This window comes from Oncorhynchus kisutch, unplaced genomic scaffold (genome assembly GCF_002021735.2).
Source record: "Oncorhynchus kisutch isolate 150728-3 unplaced genomic scaffold, Okis_V2 scaffold1761, whole genome shotgun sequence".
In the NCBI taxonomy this organism is placed as follows: domain Eukaryota; kingdom Metazoa; phylum Chordata; class Actinopteri; order Salmoniformes; family Salmonidae; genus Oncorhynchus; species Oncorhynchus kisutch.
In genome coordinates, this window is record NW_022263706.1 from 16,055 (window position 1) to 40,699 (window position 24,645).

Here is a 24,645-nt window from a genome sequence, read left to right on the forward strand (position 1 = left end):
TGTTATTAACCCAAAACGGTTTGAAAATGACTCAGCAAAAATGATGCGGTCTAGAACTGATTACCCTTTATTGATTGGGGTGTGATAAATATTACCCTATTAAAAAAGTTAAAAGTTACGAGTGACGTTATTTTGTGATATCAATGAAGTAGACTGTTAAACTGCGTTTACACAGGCAGCACAATCCTGATCTTTTTCCCACAAATGGGTATTTTGATCAATCACTAAATCTTTTCAGTCATATTTTTCAGAGCTGATCTGGTCAAAATGCAAATGAGTAATAAAAAAATATCAGAATTGGGCTGCCTGTGTAAAGGCATTATATGACAGTACTCATTAACATCCAGAACCACTTTTTGGACAATACTTCATTTGTTTTCTGAGAAAATTGTACCAAATGCATAACGTTTCAAATTTTCTAAAATGTGTTAGAGCTTTATTCAGATCAAAGTTAAGACAGTGAATAAACTAACATAAATACAGAACAATAAATTCAGGTCATACTCCTGTGCACCCATAAATGAACTTTATAATCCTCAAACGCACAAGCGGAAACATGCATACAGGCTATTCATAATCATATACTCTTTTACACAACAGATCACACAGTCTTTAAAATGACTCAATTATACAAAAAGGTCTGGGAGCAACGGCGCAATCCTGGTTTCTGCTCCCACTGATAATGTAAAACACAATCTGTTCCGTCGTCTTTGTCAGGCTACATACAGTCCAAAAGGAGGAATGGAAAGATCCTTGATGCTTTTTAACATGCTTGTTTTTTCTATGTTTTTTTTAACACCAGAAAAACACAGCCTTTCCAGTAGTAGCCAACAAAGTAATTAAAGCCCAATTAATCCATCTAAATATTGTAACAGTTTAAATCTTCAGATTTTTCATAAACCACAACATTTAAGGGATAAAAGAATTAAAACTACAAAAGGAAACAGGTTAAGTAAAAATACATTTACAAAGACAGTTTTTGCAGCTGACATGCATGATTTTAAAGTGTCCAATGGAATGGAGCGTTGCTCACAGAAACAACTTCAAATCAAAAGAGGAAACGGAGAAAGGAAGTGGTGGTTGATGGGTCATCTAAAAGCGCAGGCTTCCGGGTGGACATCGATTCACAGCAAACCTATTTTCAGATCTTCTGTATCTTCTCCCCGACGCAGACAGGGTTTGCTTTCCTGATCTTCTCCGCTGCGTCGGCCTTGTAGTTGAAAGTGCAGTTGTGAACGTCTGAGTACCGGTGCATGCTGCAGAACACGTTGCCGCATCGGCAGTCGAAGCCTGGGAACACAGACGGAAGAGTTTGAAGGTAAAAGAAAAAAGAAAATGGCTGACCGCCAAATGGATCTCCAGGATATAAAGTACATGCAGAGACAGAGCGAGAAAATGGGAACTATTAAGTCACTGCACTAAGCCAACAGGAGAATGTGTCAGAACCTTACCCGTGAGGCCGACTTTCTTGCGGCAGGAGAAGCAGCGATTCTTCTTGGCGGCTTTGGGTTGGTCTGAGTCCGAGGGTTTGTCCTGTCCGTCTACCGAGGCCTGGTCCGTGTCCTCGGATACCGATACAGACACTGGATGGATCACACAGAACAACAACTTTACAGTCTCGCCTTCTCAGCAATACTGCTGCAGCGTTAAAGGAATTCCCAATACCCATGCTTTTCAGGAGATGGCACTACAATTCACTGTGCTACAGACTAACGCTTCCATCACACAGACAGAGTCATTGCATTTTGGTACACCAGAAGTACATTCATTTCCAATGAAAACGCTGAGTTTGCCTTGCAGCATTGCAGAGCGTTCGGTGTGGTGCATACGGTGGATTTATCGATGTGTCAAACTGTCTGCGTAGACGACATGACAGAAATGGTAGCAGAAGGTGAATGTTGAACATTCGGAACATACATATCCAGATGTTGCGTACTATTTTGCGCAAGGACACTGTCAGTGTGATCGAAGGGGAAGCCTACTATGCTTGTTGCCACTTATCATATTTTCAGTAGGAAAAATAAAAAACAGCTGAAAAATGGACATTTTTACAACACATTTGCTTTTCTTTGTTTAGATTCACTTTTGAACATAATGGGTAGAAAAGCTGATCTTATCTGGCACAAAGCCAGCGCCCTTTCCCTGTCATGGAGAAGTCACAACAGAAGTGACTGGGTTATTGCATGGTGCCAGTACTTGCCTTTGGGTAAACGTATCACACAGTAAGCATTCAACTGTAAGAATGAAGTGTTAAAGTACTAACCAGTTCCTTTATTGTTCGTATCTTGATATTTTTTCCTCCTATTAACAAAGTAAACATTTTTATATACACATGTCCTTTTTAAGTTTATACAAAACCCATATTGTACAGTCTTGACCATATGGATATGAAGGGATGATTTTTAGAAGGGGCCTGAAGATTGGGACTGTGTCCTCTCAAAGAGCATCCGTTCTTCATTACCTTTGAATAGTAGTGGATGGGGTTTCTACAATACCCTTTCACCCATCGTGACATGGAAGATCAGTGGTCGTGGGGGAAAGGAGATAAGGAAAGGTGGCCATTGGGATTAAGTAGAAACCAGACGGAAGGAAATGTACCGAAACGCAGAGTACCTGAACTTGTTCATTAAGAAACGCTCGTTTTCATTTTTCATTGCAAAACATTTTGCTACGGTGTGCACTTATGAATACGACCCAGGTTTTGGCCTCCCTTGGTACAGGGGAAGCAGCTAGCAGCTGTTCTCAGACTCTCACTGCTCTCTAGAACTCACTCAATCCACTCTCTAAAAGCTTATAAGCCATTATAACAACCATTGACAGCCGTCTGTTCTGTCTGTGTGCGTCCCAAAAGGCACCCTATTCCCTATATACACAGTAGTGCACTACTTCAGACCAGATCCCCATAGGCCATGGTCAGAAATAGTGCACTACACATTGGGAATAGGGTGCCATTTGTCACGATTGTCCTCACTCACCCTTCTCTCCATGTGGCTCCTCTAGCTTCCTCTTGCGAGAGCTGTCCTCTGGGGCAGGCCTTCTGACTGACTTCCTATCCTGGCTATCCTGGCTTCTCACTGGTTGACTGTCCTGTCTATCAGGGAAAGTCCCTGAGCTACCTGCTGTGCTGGGCTCCTGCTGTTCACTTTCTACAGCTGCTCTACATGGTGTTCGCTCTGCACACAGACACAGACACACACACAGAGACAAACTTTAGCGACTGGTTTGTAATTTAAGACTAAAAGCTTAACACTTTGGGGTATTTTCTACCCTTCTAACACGGTTCCTCTTTAATAAATGTTGAATTGGGTAAATGTACTGTAACTGTTCTAGAAGACAGAAACACTAGAGACCTATAGGTTATGACTGTAACCCCGGTTCTCTGATAGTATGAGTGAGGTATTTCACTATGGGATACGCCCCCAGTGTATTCGTCAGAAGCCTTACTACACTACGCCAGCCATGATTGGCTGGACGTCGAGATGTGCGAGTCGGGAAAGGGTGTCCCTCCTACCCTATAAAGAGCCCAACGCAACATCTGAGTCATTCAAGAATAAGCCACACCTCTTCCCCACTCATGCAAGGAGGGTGTTCTAGTGAAATACTTCACTCATACTATCAGAGAACCAGGGTTACAGTTGTAATCTATAGTTCTCTTAAGTATTAGTTTCAGTATTTCACTATGGGATATACTGACTCCCGTATTGCCAGACAAGCTTACCCTGACGACCGACTGCCCTGTGCTATATATCACAAACGCTGGGGGCGTATCCCATAGTGAAATACAGAAACTAATACTTGAACTGTTCTAGAAGAGGGTAGACAGAAACACTAGAGAACCAGTGTAACAGGAAGCTCCCGCGCTCAGGTCTGTTCAACGCTGGTTCGACCAATCGGATTCCACGCTTCAAGATTGCGTCGATCACGTGGACTGGGATATGTTCCGCATTGCGGCGAACAACATTGATGTATATGCTGATTCGGTGAGCGGGTTCATGGACATATTCAATCAATCCTTATCCCAGTCTGCTGTTCCCACATGCTTCAAGAGGGCCACCATTGTTCCTGTTACCAAGAAAGCTAAGGTAATTGAGACAGAAACACTAGAGAGCCAGTGCAACTGTTCTAGAAGAGGGTAGACAGAAACACTAGAGAGCCAGTGCAACTGTTCTAGAAGAGGGTAGACAGAAACACTAGAGAGCCAGTGTAACTGTTCTAGAAGAGGGTAGACAGAAACACTAGAGAGCCAGTGTAACTGTTCTAGAAGAGGGTAGACAGAAACACTAGAGAGCCAGTGTAACTGTTCTAGAAGAGGGTAGACGGAAACACTAGAGAGCCAGTGTAACTGTTCTAGAAGAGGGTAGACGGAAACACTAGAGAACCAGTGTAACTGTTCTAGAAGAGGGTAGACGGAAACACTAGAGAACCAGTGTAACTGTTCTAGAAGAGGGTAGACGGAAACACTAGAGAACCAGTGTAACTGTAATCCAGCAGGAGAGGATTGTGTCTGAAATCCTTCCTGAAATCCCTAGGCTGAACTTTGGGCTTTCTCTATTACCGATCTCTAAGCAAATAGAGATGGGACAACAATGTGAGTCTGTGTGTAAAACCACCCCACGGACTGAGATTGACTGCAAGAGGGTATGAGGTGAAGGGTTCCCATGGTAGTGAACCCACATTTGGTGTGTGTGAGACCTCAGGCTATTCACAGGAACATGAGAGGGTAGCAAAGCAACAGCACTATTGTCTGAATCCTAACTTGAGAGTCGCCTGCATAACTCAAGTCTTATGTACACCATGCATTGATGTCAATGAGAACATGTCAATGACATCTAGCACAGAAATGTGAGTTACACGCGCACATCTCAAATGAGGATTGACTCGTCCCTATGAGAAAAGGTTTGTGTGAAACACGCTGGTAATACACACCTTGTATCTCTTCTGTTTTCAGGTCTTCTTCAGACTTGGCTGTCCTCTCCTCTTCTGAATGAGTAGCTGGTGCTGTCGTTAAGAGTGACTGGCTAGATACAACCCTGGGGGGGAAATGTATGTGTTCAATTAGCCTAAAGCATGATCCATCAGTTGGTAGTGTAGATTAGAAGACTATCTATATACAGTATTATGAAAATGGTACACTTGAAGACTTCAATTTCATCCTATTCAGGATGTTTCTGAAAATGCACTGGAGGAAGAAAACGGACTAAAATCCAATGACATGCGACTCATTGTCATCAACTATGGAAATCATACTACAAAGCATTTCACCACTAATGCCCACCTCACTGTCAGACAGTCAGAATGATTGGCATTCACATGAGGCATTTAGCAGACGCTCTTATCCAGAAAGACCTAGTGGCAGCTGTCCACTGTGGCTTCATAATAGGGTGGTTATAGATAGAGCTACAAGCTTTCAATGTTGAAGCAATAAAAAGTGTATTAAAAATGGATAAAACCATAAGGACCGTAGAGAAATGAGCAGAACTCAATTCTATACAGTGATTTAAAAAAAAATTCAAGTCAATTTCTGTGGGTTTGAGAAAACAGTGTCCCTGTAGATTTCGGCAGGGCAAGGTACGGTACAGATTGACAAAGACAGAGCTCATTAGATAAAGACACGAGACCTTCTGTGGTTATCGCACACACACTGGGGGGAAACGGACATGGCAAGTGGAATCTGTCTCATAGAAGAGACAGAAGCGTCCAGGGAGATGACATCACACTATTCAGACAGAACTATAGATGATTGACTTCCTTGTACTCTACTGCAATGGGGTACAGGAAGACCATGGTGCGAAAATAACCTTCACTTCCGCTGAGAAACCACTTAATGATTGACACACTAATTTAAAAATGACACATCTCTGAATTTTGTAACAGGAAATAAATGATCCAGGTTTAAAATAATAATTAAAGCCTGGGAATCCACCGTCATACTAGCCTTGACCATACGTAGTAAGCAATGCAAGAACTACAAATAGCGACGCAAAATGATTCTACTTAGTTGCGCAGCAAAAATACTCAGACGTGGGCAGCCCCACAGCTAGAAACTGGTGTGCAAGTGTGCAGGATTGCCATGTGTTTTTTTTGGCATTGTGTACGTACAGTAATAACTATGTACATCTAGTGAACCTACGTTTCACAGACTACTTTATTACATTGATTTCCACATGGCCTGTGTATCCTATACTGTATGTTGCATGGCTGGCTTGGCAGCTACACCGTAGACATGGTGGAGGTGTGATCATGCTTATAGCGTGTTTCAGAGAAGAGTAGCTCTATACCTACTGTACCTGTTCATCCTGGTGTCTGTGTGGGTCGTGGCTGACGGCACGTCTACAGTACTGCTCTCTGAGCACTGGGCTAGGAGGGACTCCCCCAGGCTGCTAACCGCCACCGAGGACGACACTGCAATGACAACACGTTTCAATCAGAGCAGCCCCAAAAGAGAGAGGAAGAGGCAAAGCGAGAGGGACAACTGGGCCCAAAATCTGTCTTCTCCAGCAGGTGCCGGTTTGATTTGATTTGTCACTCACCAAACAAGGAGGTTTTGTATGTCGGTCAATGAGTGTAGAATCTGATAGAATCTTACCCTGATGAAGACAGCTTGTCTGTCGAAACATTGGATATTAAATTATTGGATCCTCCTAGAGTGTGGGCTCTCCTTTAAAATGTTTCTAGTGTTCTACTCCGCTAGCCAGCACCTCGCCTAAATAGCTGTGTGTTTCTAAAAACTGTATTTTTTTGTGAAGAATCAACAACAAGTGGGACACAATCATGAAGTGGAACGACATTTATTGGATATTTCAAACTTTTTTAACAGATCAAAAACTGAAAAATTGGGCGTGCAAAATTATACAGCCCCCTTAAGTTAATATTTTGTAGCGCCACCTTTTGCTGCGATTACAGCTGTAAGTCGCTTGGGGTATGTCTATCAGTTTTTCACATCGAGAGACCGAAAATTTTTCCCATTCCTCCTTGCAAAACAGCTCGAGCTCAGTGAGGTTGGATGGAGAGCATTTGTGAACAGCAGTTTTCAGTTCTTTCCACAGATTCTCGATTGGATTCAGGTCTGGACTTTGACTTGGCCATTCTAACACCTGGATATGTTTATTTTTGAACCATTCCATTGTAGATTTCGCTTTATATTTTGGATCATTGTCTTGTTGGAAGACAAATCTCCGTCCCAGTCTCAGGTCTTTTGCAGACTCCATCAGGTTTTCTTCCAGAATGGTCCTGTATTTGGCTCCATCCATCTTCCCATCAATTTTAACCATCTTCCCTGTCCCTGCTGAAGAAAAGCAGGCCCAAACCATGATGCTTCCACCACCACGTTTGACAGTGGGGATAGTGTGTTCAGGGTGATGAGCTGTGTTGCTTTTACGCCAAACATAACGTTTTGCATTGTTGCCAAAAAGTTCCATTTTGGTTTCATCTGACCAGAGCACCTTCTTCCACATGTTTGGTGTGTCTCCCAGGTGGCTTGTGGCAAACTTTAAACAACACTTTTTATGGATATCTTTAAGAAATGGCTTTCTTCTTGCCACTCTTCCATAAAGGCCAGATTTGTGCAATATACGACTGATTGTTGTCCTATGGACAGAGTCTCCCACCTCAGCTGTAGATCTCCGCAGTTCATCCAGAGTGATCATGGGCCACTTGGCTGCATCTTTGATCAGTCTTCTCCTTGTAGGAGCTGAAAGTGTAGAGGGACGGCCAGGTCTTGGTAGATTTGCAGTGGTCTGATACTCCTTCACATTTCAATATTATCGCTTGCACAGTGCTCCTTGGGATGTTTAAAGCTTGGGAAATCTTTTTGTATCCAAATCCGGCTTTAAACTTCTTCACAACAGTATCTCGGACCTGCCTGGTGAGTTCCTTGTTCTTCATGATGCCATCTGCGCTTTTAACGGACCTCTGAGACTATCACAGTGCAGGTGCATTTATACGGAGACTTGATTACACAGAGGTGGATTGTATTTATCATCATTAGTCATTTAGGTCAACATTGGATCATTCAGAGATCCTCACTGAACTTCTGGAGAGAGTTTGCTGCACTGAAAGTAAAGGGGCTGAATAATTTTGCACGCCCAATTTTTCAGTTTTTGATTTGTTAAAAAAGTTTGAAATATCCAATAAAATGTCGTTCCACTTCATGATTGTGTCCCACTTGTTGATTCTTCACAAAAAAATACAGTTTTATATCTTTATGTTTGAAGCCTGAAATGTGTACTTTCGAATACTTTCGCAAGGCACTGTAGGTGTGTGTTTCAAGTGTTCTACTCCGCTAGCCAGCACCTCCTAAATAGGTGTGTTTCTTTCACCACTTGTAGCATTTGATTAACATAAAATGCAATGGCTTATTTGATAGAATATATATTTTATAACGCTTAGGTTGTTACGAGTGTACTGATATAAGTAGGATACATGACATCCCGGAAACTTAGAGAAAAAATATGTTATATTGGAGTTGTGCCTGTTGTTCATACAGGCATCTGCCCTCTCATTGGCTAGAATGGGCCAACTTGATCTTGCCTTCCATTAAGACATTTCTTTTAATTGGGTATCTGCTCAATATAATGGATAATCTGTGGCAAAAGTCACTCACTCAAACGAGACACTGTCTAAAGTTAGTCACTGTCTGGTGTTACTGTCGCTATCATTAGACTTTCAAACTTCAGTCGTTTTTTGTAAACTGACTTCATTGTGAAATAGTAAGTCGAAAACACCAGCAATTGTGCTCACTCAGTCAAAAGTCAAAAAGAGTCAGTGTCAATATTTTGGTCTAACAGGTATTTTTTGATTGATAAACTAAATGATCATCAATAAGATACTGGAAAGCTCTGTGGAATCTCTTTCCTACTCACCTGGTGGACTGACTCGTCCATTGTTGTTTTGTCTCTGGAGGAAGTCCTTGTAGCACATGGAACACATGCCATTGTTTCGCGGGTTGCTGTAGAAACCGCAGCCAGTGGTGCAGAGCAGCGGCCCTTGGTTCTGGTTGGTCTCCTGGGCCATGTCCCTCCTGTGGAGGTCAAGAGGGGAGAGATCAAAGCCATATTGACCGATCACGCCATTTCAGGATTGGCTGCCTCCTAGATCTAAAACATGCTTAGGTATTGGTGAAAGCCAAAGGCTAGTTTCTTGAAAAGGGAGCGGAGATGGCCAGTGTGCTGTTGCAAAAGGCTATACCACTTAGCACACACTTTTATCCAAGGTGACTTTTAGAATAAGTACGTGATCCTTGTGGTAATTGAACACACACCTGTGGTGTTGCTAGTGCCATACTCTTACCAACTGACACACAGAACCGGAAGGAAGATTGTCTTCTAATCTCTAGCCAGCTGTAGCATTGAAAGTGGTGTAAACCAAAACAAGTTGGTCACAATTCCCTAGACTTGGACTCAAGTTCTAGAAGTTGTTTGTTGCATCACGATGCCTGAGCCTTCTATGGCAACACAATGACCTAAACACTGAAAACGTATAATCCCTGGTACTTAGGCTATCTGATATTAACACATAGGAGTAGGTTAATTGCTGAAAGTGGAAGATAACAGTAGCTACAACTAATCTGTGTCTTTGGTCACCCCCAATCTCTGACCGACCGACTGCTGAGTCGGTGTAACTCTCACTTCTGTTTCTCTGGGCCAGCCTGCCCTTGTAAGGCAGTCAAAACAACATATAGCCTAAGCGAAGAGTTAAAATGAGAGAAAAAAAAAATGAAATGAGAGACTAACTACAGGTCAAATACAGCCTAGAGAGCAGAGAGACCAACTACAGGTCAAATACAGCCTAGAGACTAACTACAGGTCAAATACAGCCTAGAGACTAACTACAGGTCAAATACAGCCTAGAGACTAACTACAGGTCAAATACAGCCTAGAGAGCAGAGAGACCAACTACAGGTCAAATACAGCCTAGAGACTAACTACAGGTCAAATACAGCCTAGAGACTAACTACAGGTCAAATACAGCCTAGAGAGCAGAGAGACTAACTACAGGTCAAATACAGCCTAGAGACTAACTACAGGTCAAATACAGCCTAGAGACTAACTACAGGACAAATACAGCCTAGAGACAGAGAGACTAGAGAGCAGAGATACTAACTACAGGTCAAATACAGCCTAGAGAGCAGAGAGACTAACTACAGGTCAAATACAGCCTAGAGACTAACTACAGGTCAAATACAGCCTAGAGACTAACTACAGGACAAATACAGCCTAGAGACTAACTACAGGACAAATACAGCCTAGAGACAGAGAGACTAGAGAGCAGAGATACTAACTACAGGTCAAATACAGCCTAGAGACTATCTACAGGTCAAATACAGCCTAGAGACTAACTACAGGTCAAATACAGTCTAGAGACAGAGAGACTAACTACAGGTCAAATACAGCCTAGAGACCAACTACAGGACAAATACAGCCTAGAGACTAACTACAGGACAAATACAGCCTAGAGACAGAGAGACTAGAGAGCAGAGATACTAACTACAGGTCAAATACAGCCTAGAGACAAGAGAGACTAACTACAGGTCAAATACAGCCTAGAGACTAACTACAGGTCAAATACAGCCTAGAGACAGAGAGACTAACTACATGACAAATACAGCCTAGAGACAGAGAGACTAGAGAGCAGAGATACTAACTACAGGTCAAATACAGCCTAGAGACAAGAGAGACTAACTACAGGTCAAATACAGCCTAGAGACTAACTACAGGTCAAATACAGCCTAGAGACAGAGAGACTAACTACAGGTCAAATACAGCCTAGAGACTAACTACAGGTCAAATACAGCCTAGAGACTAACTACAGGTCAAATACAGCCTAGAGACTAACTACAGGTCAAATACAGCCTAGAGACTAACTACAGGTCAAATACAGCCTAGAGACAGAGAGACTAACTACAGGTCAAATACAGCCTAGAGACTAACTACAGGACAAATACAGCCTAGAGACTAACTACAGGTCAAATACAGCCTAGATACTAACTACAGGTCAAATACAGCCTAGAGACAGAGAGACTAGAGAGCAGAGATACTAACTACAGGTCAAATACAGCCTAGATACTAACTACAGGTCAAATACAGCCTAGAGACAGAGAGACTAGAGAGCAGAGATACTAACTACAGGTCAAATACAGCCTAGAGACTAACTACAGGTCAAATACAGCCTAGAGAGCAGAGAGACTAACTACAGGTCAAATACAGCCTAGAGAGCAGAGAGACCAACTACAGGTCAAATACAGCCTAGAGACTAACTACAGGTCAAATACAGCCTAGAGACTAACTACAGGTCAAATACAGCCTAGAGACAGAGAGACTAGAGAGCAGACGTACTAACTACAGGTCAAATACAGCCTAGAGACTATCTACAGGTCAAATACAGCCTAGAGACTAACTACAGGTCAAATACAGCCTAGAGACTAACTACAGGTCAAATACAGCCTAGAGACTAACTACAGGTCAAATACAGCCTAGAGACTAACTACATGACAAATACAGCCTAGAGACAGAGAGACTAACTACATGACAAATACAGCCTAGACACTAACTACAGGTCAAATACAGCCTAGAGACTAACTACAGGTCAAATACAGCCTAGAGACTAACTACAGGTCAAATACAGCCTAGAGACTAACTACAGGTCAAATACAGCCTAGAGACTAACTACAGGTCAAATACAGCCTAGAGACAGAGAGACTAGAGAGCAGACGTACTAACTACAGGTCAAATACAGCCTAGAGACTATCTACAGGTCAAATACAGCCTAGAGACTAACTACAGGTCAAATACAGCCTAGAGACTAACTACAGGTCAAATACAGCCTAGAGACTAACTACAGGTCAAATACAGCCTAGAGACTAACTACATGACAAATACAGCCTAGAGACAGAGAGACTAACTACATGACAAATACAGCCTAGACACTAACTACAGGTCAAATACAGCCTAGAGACTAACTACAGGTCAAATACAGCCTAGAGACAGAGAGACTAACTACATGACAAATACAGCCTAGAGACAGAGAGACTAGAGAGCAGAGATACTAACTACAGGTCAAATACAGCCTAGATACTATCTACAGGTCAAATACAGCCTAGAGACTATCTACAGGTCAAATACAGCCTAGAGACAGAGAGACTAACTACAGGTCAAATACAGCCTAGAGACAGAGAGACTAACTACAGGTCAAATACAGCCTAGATACTATCTACAGGTCAAATACAGCCTAGAGACTATCTACAGGTCAAATACAGCCTAGAGACTATCTACAGGTCAAATACAGCCTAGAGACTAACTACAGGTCAAATACAGCCTAGAGACAGAGAGACTAACTACAGGTCAAATACAGCCTAGAGACTAACTACAGGTCAAATACAGCCTAGAGACTAACTACAGGTCAAATACAGCCTAGAGACTAACTACAGGTCAAATACAGCCTAGAGACTAACTACAGGTCAAATACAGCCTAGAGACTAACTACAGGTCAAATACAGCCTAGAGACTAACGACAGGTCAAATACAGCCTAGAGACTAACTACAGGTCAAATACAGCCTAGAGAGCAGCGAGACTAGAGAGCAGAGATACTAACTACAGGTCAAATACAGCCTAGAGACTAACTACAGGTCAAATACAGCCTAGAGACTAACTACAGGTCAAATACAGCCTAGAGACTAACTACAGGTCAAATACAGCCTAGAGAGCAGAGAGACTAGAGAGCAGAGATACTAACTACAGGTCAAATACAGCCTAGAGACAGAGAGACTAACTACAGGTCAAATACAGCCTAGAGACTAACTACAGGTCAAATACAGCCTAGAGACTAACTACAGGTCAAATACAGCCTAGAGACTAACTACAGGACAAATACAGCCTAGAGACTAACTACAGGTCAAATACAGCCTAGATACTATCTACAGGTCAAATACAGCCTAGAGACTATCTACAGGTCAAATACAGCCTAGAGACTAACTACAGGTCAAATACAGCCTAGAGACAGAGAGACTAACTACAGGTCAAATACAGCCTAGATACTATCTACAGGTCAAATACAGCCTAGAGACTATCTACAGGTCAAATACAGCCTAGAGACTATCTACAGGTCAAATACAGCCTAGAGACTAACTACAGGTCAAATACAGCCTAGAGACTAACTACAGGTCAAATACAGCCTAGAGACAGAGAGACTAACTACAGGTCAAATACAGCCTAGAGACTAACTACAGGTCAAATACAGCCTAGAGACTAACTACAGGTCAAATACAGCCTAGAGACTAACTACAGGTCAAATACAGCCTAGAGACTAACTACAGGTCAAATACAGCCTAGAGACTAACGACAGGTCAAATACAGCCTAGAGACTAACTACAGGTCAAATACAGCCTAGAGAGCAGCGAGACTAGAGAGCAGAGATACTAACTACAGGTCAAATACAGCCTAGAGACTAACTACAGGTCAAATACAGCCTAGAGACTAACTACAGGTCAAATACAGCCTAGAGACTAACTACAGGTCAAATACAGCCTAGAGAGCAGAGAGACTAGAGAGCAGAGATACTAACTACAGGTCAAATACAGCCTAGATACTATCTACAGGTCAAATACAGCCTAGAGACTAACTACAGGTCAAATACAGCCTAGAGACAGAGAGACTAACTACAGGTCAAATACAGCCTAGATACTATCTACAGGTCAAATACAGCCTAGAGACTATCTACAGGTCAAATACAGCCTAGAGACTATCTACAGGTCAAATACAGCCTAGAGACTATCTACAGGTCAAATACAGCCTAGAGACTATCTACAGGTCAAATACAGCCTAGAGACTAACTACAGGTCAAATACAGCCTAGAGACAGAGAGACTAACTACAGGTCAAATACAGCCTAGAGACTAACTACAGGTCAAATACAGCCTAGAGACTAACTACAGGTCAAATACAGCCTAGAGACTAACTACAGGTCAAATACAGCCTAGAGACTAACGACAGGTCAAATACAGCCTAGAGACTAACGACAGGTCAAATACAGCCTAGAGACTAACGACAGGTCAAATACAGCCTAGAGACTAACTACAGGTCAAATACAGCCTAGAGAGCAGCGAGACTAGAGAGCAGAGATACTAACTACAGGTCAAATACAGCCTAGAGACTAACTACAGGTCAAATACAGCCTAGAGACTAACTACAGGTCAAATACAGCCTAGAGACTAACTACAGGTCAAATACAGCCTAGAGAGCAGAGAGACTAGAGAGCAGAGATACTAACTACAGGTCAAATACAGCCTAGAGACAGAGAGACTAACTACAGGTCAAATACAGCCTAGAGACTAACTACAGGTCAAATACAGCCTAGAGACTAACTACAGGTCAAATACAGCCTAGAGACTAACTACAGGACAAATACAGCCTAGAGACTAACTACAGGTCAAATACAGCCTAGATACTATCTACAGGTCAAATACAGCCTAGAGACTATCTACAGGTCAAATACAGCCTAGAGACTAACTACAGGTCAAATACAGCCTAGAGACAGAGAGACTAACTACAGGTCAAATACAGCCTAGATACTATCTACAGGTCAAATACAGCCTAGAGACTATCTACAGGTCAAATACAGCCTAGAGACTATCTACAGGTCAAATACAGCCTAGAGACTATCTACAGGTCAAATACAGCCTAGAGACTAACTACAGGTCAAATACAGCCTAGAGACAGAGAGACTAACTACAGGTCAAATACAGCCTAGAGACTAACTACAGGTCAAATACAGCCTAGAGACTAACTACAGGTCAAATACAGCCTAGAGACTAACTACAGGTCAAATACAGCCTAGAGACTAACTACAGGTCAAATACAGCCTAGAGACTAACTACAGGTCAAATACAGCCTAGAGACTAACGACAGGTCAAATACAGCCTAGAGACTAACTACAGGTCAAATACAGCCTAGAGAGCAGCGAGACTAGAGAGCAGAGATACTAACTACAGGTCAAATACAGCCTAGAGACTAACTACAGGTCAAATACAGCCTAGAGACTAACTACAGGTCAAATACAGCCTAGAGACTAACTACAGGTCAAATACAGCCTAGAGAGCAGAGAGACTAGAGAGCAGAGATACTAACTACAGGTCAAATACAGCCTAGAGACAGAGAGACTAACTACAGGTCAAATACAGCCTAGAGACTAACTACAGGTCAAATACAGCCTAGAGACTAACTACAGGTCAAATACAGCCTAGAGACTAACTACAGGACAAATACAGCCTAGAGACTAACTACAGGTCAAATACAGCCTAGAGACTAACTACAGGTCAAATACAGCCTAGAGACTAACTACAGGTCAAATACAGCCTAGAGAGCAGAGAGACTAACTACAGGTCAAATACAGCCTAGAGACTAACTACAGGTCAAATACAGCCTAGAGACTAACTACAGGTCAAATACAGCCTAGAGACTAACTACAGGTCAAATACAGCCTAGAGAGCAGAGAGACTAGAGAGCAGAGATACTAACTACAGGTCAAATACAGCCTAGAGACTAACTACAGGTCAAATACAGCCTAGAGACTAACTACAGGACAAATACAGCCTAGAGACTAACTACAGGTCAAATACAGCCTAGAGACTAACTACAGGTCAAATACAGCCTAGAGACTAACTACAGGTCAAATACAGCCTAGAGACTAACTACAGGTCAAATACAGCCTAGAGACTAACTACAGGTCAAATACAGCCTAGAGAGCAGAGAGACTAGAGAGCAGAGATACTATCTACAGGTCAAATACAGCCTAGAGACTATCTACAGGTCAAATACAGCCTAGAGACTATCTACAGGTCAAATACAGCCTAGAGACTAACTACAGGTCAAATACAGCCTAGAGACAGAGAGACTAACTACAGGTCAAATACAGCCTAGAGACTAACTACAGGTCAAATACAGCCTAGAGACTAACTACAGGTCAAATACAGCCTAGAGACTAACTACAGGTCAAATACAGCCTAGAGACTAACGACAGGTCAAATACAGCCTAGAGACTAACGACAGGTCAAATACAGCCTAGAGACTAACGACAGGTCAAATACAGCCTAGAGACTAACTACAGGTCAAATACAGCCTAGAGAGCAGCGAGACTAGAGAGCAGAGATACTAACTACAGGTCAAATACAGCCTAGAGACTAACTACAGGTCAAATACAGCCTAGAGACTAACTACAGGTCAAATACAGCCTAGAGACTAACTACAGGTCAAATACAGCCTAGAGAGCAGAGAGACTAGAGAGCAGAGATACTAACTACAGGTCAAATACAGCCTAGAGACAGAGAGACTAACTACAGGTCAAATACAGCCTAGAGACTAACTACAGGTCAAATACAGCCTAGAGACTAACTACAGGTCAAATACAGCCTAGAGACTAACTACAGGACAAATACAGCCTAGAGACTAACTACAGGTCAAATACAGCCTAGATACTATCTACAGGTCAAATACAGCCTAGAGACTATCTACAGGTCAAATACAGCCTAGAGACTAACTACAGGTCAAATACAGCCTAGAGACAGAGAGACTAACTACAGGTCAAATACAGCCTAGATACTATCTACAGGTCAAATACAGCCTAGAGACTATCTACAGGTCAAATACAGCCTAGAGACTATCTACAGGTCAAATACAGCCTAGAGACTATCTACAGGTCAAATACAGCCTAGAGACTAACTACAGGTCAAATACAGCCTAGAGACAGAGAGACTAACTACAGGTCAAATACAGCCTAGAGACTAACTACAGGTCAAATACAGCCTAGAGACTAACTACAGGTCAAATACAGCCTAGAGACTAACTACAGGTCAAATACAGCCTAGAGACTAACTACAGGTCAAATACAGCCTAGAGACTAACTACAGGTCAAATACAGCCTAGAGACTAACGACAGGTCAAATACAGCCTAGAGACTAACTACAGGTCAAATACAGCCTAGAGAGCAGCGAGACTAGAGAGCAGAGATACTAACTACAGGTCAAATACAGCCTAGAGACTAACTACAGGTCAAATACAGCCTAGAGACTAACTACAGGTCAAATACAGCCTAGAGACTAACTACAGGTCAAATACAGCCTAGAGAGCAGAGAGACTAGAGAGCAGAGATACTAACTACAGGTCAAATACAGCCTAGAGACAGAGAGACTAACTACAGGTCAAATACAGCCTAGAGACTAACTACAGGTCAAATACAGCCTAGAGACTAACTACAGGTCAAATACAGCCTAGAGACTAACTACAGGACAAATACAGCCTAGAGACTAACTACAGGTCAAATACAGCCTAGAGACTAACTACAGGTCAAATACAGCCTAGAGACTAACTACAGGTCAAATACAGCCTAGAGAGCAGAGAGACTAACTACAGGTCAAATACAGCCTAGAGACTAACTACAGGTCAAATACAGCCTAGAGACTAACTACAGGTCAAATACAGCCTAGAGACTAACTACAGGTCAAATACAGCCTAGAGAGCAGAGAGACTAGAGAGCAGAGATACTAACTACAGGTCAAATACAGCCTAGAGACTAACTACAGGTCAAATACAGCCTAGAGACTAACTACAGGACAAATACAGCCTAGAGACTAACTACAGGTCAAATACAGCCTAGAGACTAACTACAGGTCAAATACAGCCTAGAGACTAACTACAGGTCAAATACAGCCTAGAGAGCAGAGAGACTAACTACAGGTCAAATACAGCCTAGAGAGCAGAGAGACTAACTACAGGTCAAATACAGCCTAGAGACTAACTACAGGTCAAATACAGCCTAGAGACTAACTACAGGTCAAATACAGCCTAGAGACTAACTACAGGTCAAATACAGCCTAGAGACTAACTACAGGTCAAATACAGCCTAGAGACTAACTACAGGTCAAATACAGCCTAGAGACTAACTTCAGGTCAAATACAGCCTAGAGAGCAGAGAGACTAGAGAGCAGAGAGACTAACTACAGGTCAAATACAGCCTAGAGACTAACTACAGGTCAAATACAGCCTAGAGACTAACTACAGGACAAATACAGCCTAGAGACTAACTACAGGACAAATACAGCCTAGAGACTAACTACAGGTCAAATACAGCCTTGGCGTAGGCTAACAACTTGATTTACAGCTCACCTTTTTTGTTATAGACTAAGTCAGGGTTCCCCAACTGGCAGCCCGCAGTTCAATTTATTTGCCCCCCCAAGTTTTCTGAGCAAGAAAAAGGGACATAGGACTAGAAACACCAGCAAAATCAGCTCTAAATTAACTTGAGATCTTTTCCAAAGAATTTCCACACATAAGAGATATGTGATTATACACAAATGTAAGCAAGGTTTGAAATGACTATTTTAGTCAAATGATATCTGTTTGGGCTTCTTGCAGTCAATTTGCACGTTTATAGTAATTATGTTCTGGCCCCCTGACCATCTGCCTGCTGCTGAATCTAGTTGATGATCCCTGCACTAGGCTATATAATTGGGCCTAATACATTCTGTGCGGCCTCATTTTCTGTGCAGGGAACAGCATTAGGACTAATTCGATACAGGCTACTGCTCCATAGCAAAGTTGATAGCCTACACTCTTTGTAACACTTAGGCTACTATGTCAAAACATCAAAGAAGCCACAGAAATGTAAACTCTGCTAATGTGGCATAAGCTGCATAAGGATGCACCCCAAATGACATTATATTAGGCCCTGCTCAAAAGTAGTGCACTAAATTTTTATGCATTTAACCTTTATTTAACTAGGCAAGTCAGTTAAAAACAAATTCTTATTTACAATGACGGCCTACACCGACCAAACCGGGACAACGCTCGACCAACTGTGCATCACCCTATGGGACTCCCAATCACAGCCGGTTGTGATACAGCCTGGAATCAAATCAGTGTCGGTAGTGACGCCTCTAGCACCGAGATGCAGTGCCTTAGACCGCTGCACCACTCCGGGAGCCCAAATATAGGGAATAGGGTGCCATTTGGGACGTAGTCTAAACTAAGCCTGGATATGGTAACACTGATCTGGGTAGTAGTGATGTAATGGTGCATCTGCTGGGTTGGACATCTGGTGTATGGTTTAGTACACTGCCATTTCCTCCATGGGAGACAGGATAGGGAGGGCTGCTTCACTACCCTGAGAATGCATAGGAAAATATACAGAACGCATAACAAGTTTAAGAGCGCGTGGACGTGTGACGCCAAAGTGTCATCAGCATCGTACTGGGCTCTTAAGGTAATACGGAGAGGACATCATTTGACTTCATCATCCTAATTCTATCTTTTACATAAACCGAGTGATTTGACAGAGAGGAGAGGAAGAGAAGAGAGAGAGAAGAGAGAGAGAGGAGAGAGGAAGAGGGAGAAGAGAGGGAGAGGAGAGAGAGAGAATAATCCAGTGGTAATCTCAGGGACTGTCTTTAATCAGGGTGGATAGCAACCACTCACAGAGGGGCTGAAATACCAAGATTACCATGGTGAAAAGAAAGCGAGCCATACAACAGCAGGTTAACTCAATGAAGATCATGCTAACAGTGAGCTGAGATTCACACTCTTTCTATTGCTACAGCCTGAAACCATAGACCGCCTATAGGCCCTCCTTTTGCTCAGGTCTTGTGCCACGTTCAGAATTTGTGCCGTGCCTCTGTGATTTCTCTCCTTTGATCTGAAATAGCCTACTGGTGGAAGAGACATGCAGAGGTCCTAAGTAAGCATTTCGTTGGATGGTGTATACCATGTGTATCCTGTACATACGACTAATACAACTTATCCAGAGCCCGTATTTATGAAGTGTCTGGTCTAGGATCAGATCCTGCCTGTCCATAATAATTTGATTCATTATGATCGGAAAGGCTAAACTGATCCTAGATCAACACTCCTACTTTGAGACACTTGATAAATACAGGCTCAGATCTCAGGTTCCGAAGATCAGCACCATTCCATCCTTCTCAATATTACTGTAATTAAAGTCCCTCCTAGACTCCCCTTCCTTACACCAATCATTGCCCCAATTCTCTACCCCTGCCCCCCTGATGCCAATCTCCAGATGAATTAGTGAGATCTCATGATGGCCTCCTCTAGTCTAGATTATGTTATGAAATCTGCCATTTCAAATCTACAATAGTAACAATCCCACACAAACACACAATACGCCCACACGAGAGAAACACACACACACACCGAAATCAGATCATGCTTGAGTAGGCTACGTGGAAGCGATAAGTGGTGACTTCACACACAGCAGGCTACTTTCTCAGGTTGAACATAGAAACGATGTGGACTGTCTTTATAGCAGGCCAATGAGATGCTCCAGTCCAAAACAATGGCCCCATAGTATTCCCTACATAGCCCTGCGGGCCCTGGTCAAAAGTAGTGCGCTATATAGTAAATAGGGTGCCATTTAGGACCCACACCTGGTGAGAGGTGAATCATTCAGAGAACACAACAACCATTAGGCCTACCTGGAGCTGAAACTATGTCTGGCATGCCATCGTTACGCTGTACAGTAAGGTATCTTTAACAAACATGGTGAGGAATCCAATATGTAGACTAGCCTGAACATCTTCCCTAATCATACATCTTAGCTAACAGGTAAGAGACATAAGGCCCATCTAAATGACAAAACATGTGTAGACCTACACATTCAGTTTAGCTGAAATCTGGAAAACAAACATATGAACTCCAGCTGAAGCCTTGTTGCACACATCACAGCAGAGGCTAAGGACAGTGTTATGTCATTGGCCTAGTTGTGCAACCACAGTGAACCAGTTCAACAAAGACTGACACACAGTCACTCATGACTATAGGCTACATGCTGACTCTCACACAGATAGGCCGATATATTCACCTTGGCTGTGGAAAGAACTCTCTCCTCTACTAGCAAGGATGTCAACTGAGGGTATCGGCCAGGGACTTGTCATCGGATTCCATTTATCTAAAGTGGCGTAATGTGGTTTGGGGGAACCAATATAACTAAATAACTGTTCTTATAGGCTGGGGTAATAGTCTACTAGTGTTGTTTGAATAGGCCAACACTATCCAAGTCACAGGAACCCATTGCCATAGGCTAGCCTACATCCACATGACATCACAGGTGTTAGCCTACATTATGATTTGCCATTGGCTTTGTTTATTTAGCAAGTAAGCTATCATTTTAACTGAACAGCTGTCTTACAGCAACACTGGGCCTCTAGTAGTAGATGGACCTAGCAGCAACAGAGGAAGTATGGGTCCTCCATTGAGACTCAAAATAGTCCAATATAAGCTCTGAGATGCAACAAAGCAAAGGGCATTGTACAATAACATAAAAGCTATTTGATTGTCCTAGTCCCAAGCACATTAGCTACAAAAACAAACTGGAAACTTGCAACAATGAACCTAGTCAGTAGCTCTTACAGTAGCTTGCAGTGAGCGCAGTAAATTGCGATTAAAATCACACGGAACTGTGTGAAAAATGTTAGAAATCCCCAGCCTAGCCTGTATTATCGTTTTACTGCCTGTCTCAACAGTGCCCAGTATTGTTCGGATAAGTGCATCATTGTAACAGGCAACTTAGGCAGAGACAAATAACGTTGGTTGAGAATAAACCTGAAATGGGTGTCCATCACAATCATGTAACTTTGTATTGGACCAACCTCAAGAAACGTACCAATTTCCCCCTCTCTCCTACTCCTCTCTTTCTTCGTCTCTACACCAGCAGATGACATCCGACATCATACGCAGAATGATCCCACAACGTAACGTACTCAACTGACTACACATAATCCATTGTCATTGGCTGTTTGTTTAGTAAACCACGCCCATATATTATCGTCTTGCACAAATTAAACGTCAATCATTTACAGCCTTTTAAAAACACAGCTGGTTGGACAGGGTATGTGAAAGTATACACCCCGAATACAACAGTGACAGAAAACAAGTATAATAACAAATTGTCACCGACAAAGTATTGTAACCAGCCATAACGTAAATGTCGCTAACGTTACCTCTTAATTAGCTGTCATTTAACATTATAACGTTAAGCAAACGTTATCTACTGTACGTCCAAGAAGTTGTTGACATCAACATGATTATGATGTAGTTAACTGCCTATGCATCTACTGACCTATTATAGTTCAAATCCAACTTTAATACAGGGAATGTAACATTAAAAACAAAAACTATCTAGCTAACGTTAGCTAACATCAAGTGTTAAAGTTTTGTGCAGGCTAGCCGTCCTTAAGTGGACACTAACCTAGTTTTCAAGGACCGAGGTCATACACTATGATACAGTTACAGTAGCTAACGTCGTTAACTAACTAGCTAGCTAACGTAGTAGCACTGGCAGGATAGTATATCGTGTATATATAGTCACACTAACGTTAGTTAGATAACTTAGCTGTACCATAACATTAGATGCTGTAACTAAATAAAGATCCAAAGCATCGTTAAAAGTTATTGCGATATCTACTGGCTAGCCAGCTAGCTACACAGACCTATCAGTAGCTAGCTTGTTTGAACTGACGTTGCCTTACCTTCTGTTTAACGTTACGTTTCTACTAGTGAAGTAAGCTAGCCCACGATAACTTTCTTGGACTTCGGAAAAGACTAGCTAGGTATGAAAAACGAACGACCACGATTGTAGGCTCGCTAACTCTACGCGGTGTTGTTGGGTCTGTCTTTTCTCGCCTCTCCCCTACCCCCGACCAGACACTGTCTATTTGTTACTTTTTACACTTCAACTCCGACTGTTAAACTGGCGGTGACGTCACAGACAATCCTTCACACGTCACTGGGCTGTCAAATAATGCCAGTGGGGTAGTGTGATAGCCATATAGATAGATGCTAATGATGTTATTGCAGTCTGTTTAATGATTGATTGGCGTTGCTAGCTGAGTCCAATCCAAATGTAGAATTTTCTCATTTCAAGGCCAGCCTAACTTGCTGCCTTCCCTGAACTCACACACATTGCAACATTTTTATCTTTGGACACGAGTTTTACATTAGCCAGCATGGCCGCCTTGCGTGCAGCCAAACAAGCTATGAGGAGAGAAATAAAGAAACGAGTAGCTGCGTTGGACGATCAAGAGAAACTTCGCCAGTCTCGAGTCATTTCGCAAAAGGTAACAAAAAACTGGGTATCACATTTACAGTGTGCTAGTGTATTTTTTTTTTACAACGCTACAAACTCATTTTGTGTATGCATGTGTCCTGTCGTCATCGTCGCGTGGCCAATAGAGCTCACCAGTTTGTAGTCCTAAAAACCGGAAATCTGTTTCGTTCAGCCATTCCAATGGGAAATTGAATGCGGAAAAAATGGGGTTCTGGGATAAATGTCGAAAATTAGATCTGAGATTAACACAGGTTTATGGTGCTTTCATGACAAATGTGAACTTGGAAAAAAGAGATCAAATCACGACGTCAGTGATCTTCATTTCGGAAATTCGGTGCGCTAGAAAGATGCCAGAGTTTTGGATTTGGAATTCCCAGTTGACCTTTCAAAAAATAATCCAGTCAGAGTTCGTTTTTTTTTTCACTCAGAAGTCTGAGATTTCCGAGTTCCCAGTTCATTTAAATGTTGCATTAGGATATCTGGTATGTTTTGCTCTATGAGATAATATCACATGACCTTTAGGAATTAGGAAGCCTTTTATGTGCTTTTTCAGATAATTTTTTTGAAAATCACAAAATAATGTTAGTTGATGGAGATGATCTCATAGAACAAACATTTAAGATCTCCTAAGTCTGTGTTTACCGCATACTTCATTTTCGGGCATTTATCCCAAAATTAACGACCAGTGGTGCCCCCTCGTCCCCCTTACGGGGTCTTAACCAACCCGGCCATGGACCCCCAGCCCACTCCCGAGGACCCCTGGAGCCCCCCCCCCCCCCATCAGCACCTGGTAACCCGGTGCGTGGCTAGACAGCCTGTGGAGCCAAAGCCTGATTTAGTGTGAACCAGGGTAGAGTTGGTGCCTCCAAAAACATGCCATTACTATTGTTCTCTATAGCTACTTTTGTGTGTAGTATTGTCAAGAAGACAGAAGACACCGAGCCATGAATGCTTTCAATTATATGTAACTTGTCTTTTACTAACAGATAGACGATATTGCTTTTAAAATAATCAAATAACTCAAACAATTTGTTTGTCAGCTGTCTCCAGTTGGTGACCTCCTAGAGTGTTAAACTGGCAGTACCTTAATGCTGTAATCATATAATTACCAGTCTAACACCTCATACCTCATTACTTTCATAAAACCTAACGGCACATTTTGAATGGTTAATTTACATGCGTTATTTGATGTCATTTGCTCCGTAAATAACAGGGAAGTAGAAAAACTATGCCTACACTAACCCTTTATACTCTCCTCTCAACCAGCTCTTCAAGCACCCCAAGTATGCCAGGTGTGAGCGCATCGCTGTGTTCCTCAGCATGCACGACGAGGTGAGAACAGAGGAGATCATTCAGGACTTGTTTAAGCACGGTAAGACCTGCTTTATGCCCAAGTACTTGACCCAGGGCACCAGTAACCACATGGACATGGTGAAGCTCACCAGCATGGAGGATATGATGTCACTGCCTCTGACTTCTTGGAACATCAGACAGCCTGCCGCCGCCGACAACACCAGAGAGGAGGCCTTGGAGACAGGTTAG

General features: G+C 42.4%; 2 protein-coding genes across 8 annotated transcripts; one reads left to right on the forward strand and one right to left on the reverse strand.

Moving 5' to 3' along the window:
• Positions 1 to 407: 407 nt before the first annotated feature.
• Positions 408 to 23,524, reverse strand: LOC109881592 (AN1-type zinc finger protein 6). 7 transcript variants are annotated; one of them, XM_031818992.1, is made up of 6 exons: positions 23,236 to 23,524; positions 8,862 to 9,019; positions 6,288 to 6,402; positions 4,927 to 5,030; positions 1,452 to 1,583; positions 408 to 1,290 (listed from the first exon to the last, which is right to left on the reverse strand). In XM_031818992.1, the coding sequence occupies exons 1-6, from the start codon at positions 23,277 to 23,279 to the stop codon at positions 1,142 to 1,144; spliced, it is 702 nt and encodes a 233-aa protein (XP_031674852.1). In that variant the 5' UTR covers positions 23,280 to 23,524; the 3' UTR covers positions 408 to 1,141. The 7 variants fall into 7 exon arrangements, with proteins under 7 accessions (XP_031674852.1, XP_020329291.1, XP_020329287.1 ...); XM_020473702.2 differs by lacking the exon at positions 23,236 to 23,524 and adding an exon at positions 22,526 to 22,896; XM_020473698.2 differs by lacking the exon at positions 23,236 to 23,524 and adding an exon at positions 22,526 to 22,731 and having other exon boundaries at positions 6,279 to 6,402.
• Positions 22,920 to 24,645, forward strand: LOC109881593 (5-formyltetrahydrofolate cyclo-ligase-like). Its single transcript, XM_020473706.2, has 2 exons — positions 22,920 to 23,113; positions 24,370 to 24,645. The coding sequence occupies exons 1-2, from the start codon at positions 23,003 to 23,005 to the stop codon at positions 24,643 to 24,645; spliced, it is 387 nt and encodes a 128-aa protein (XP_020329295.1). The 5' UTR covers positions 22,920 to 23,002.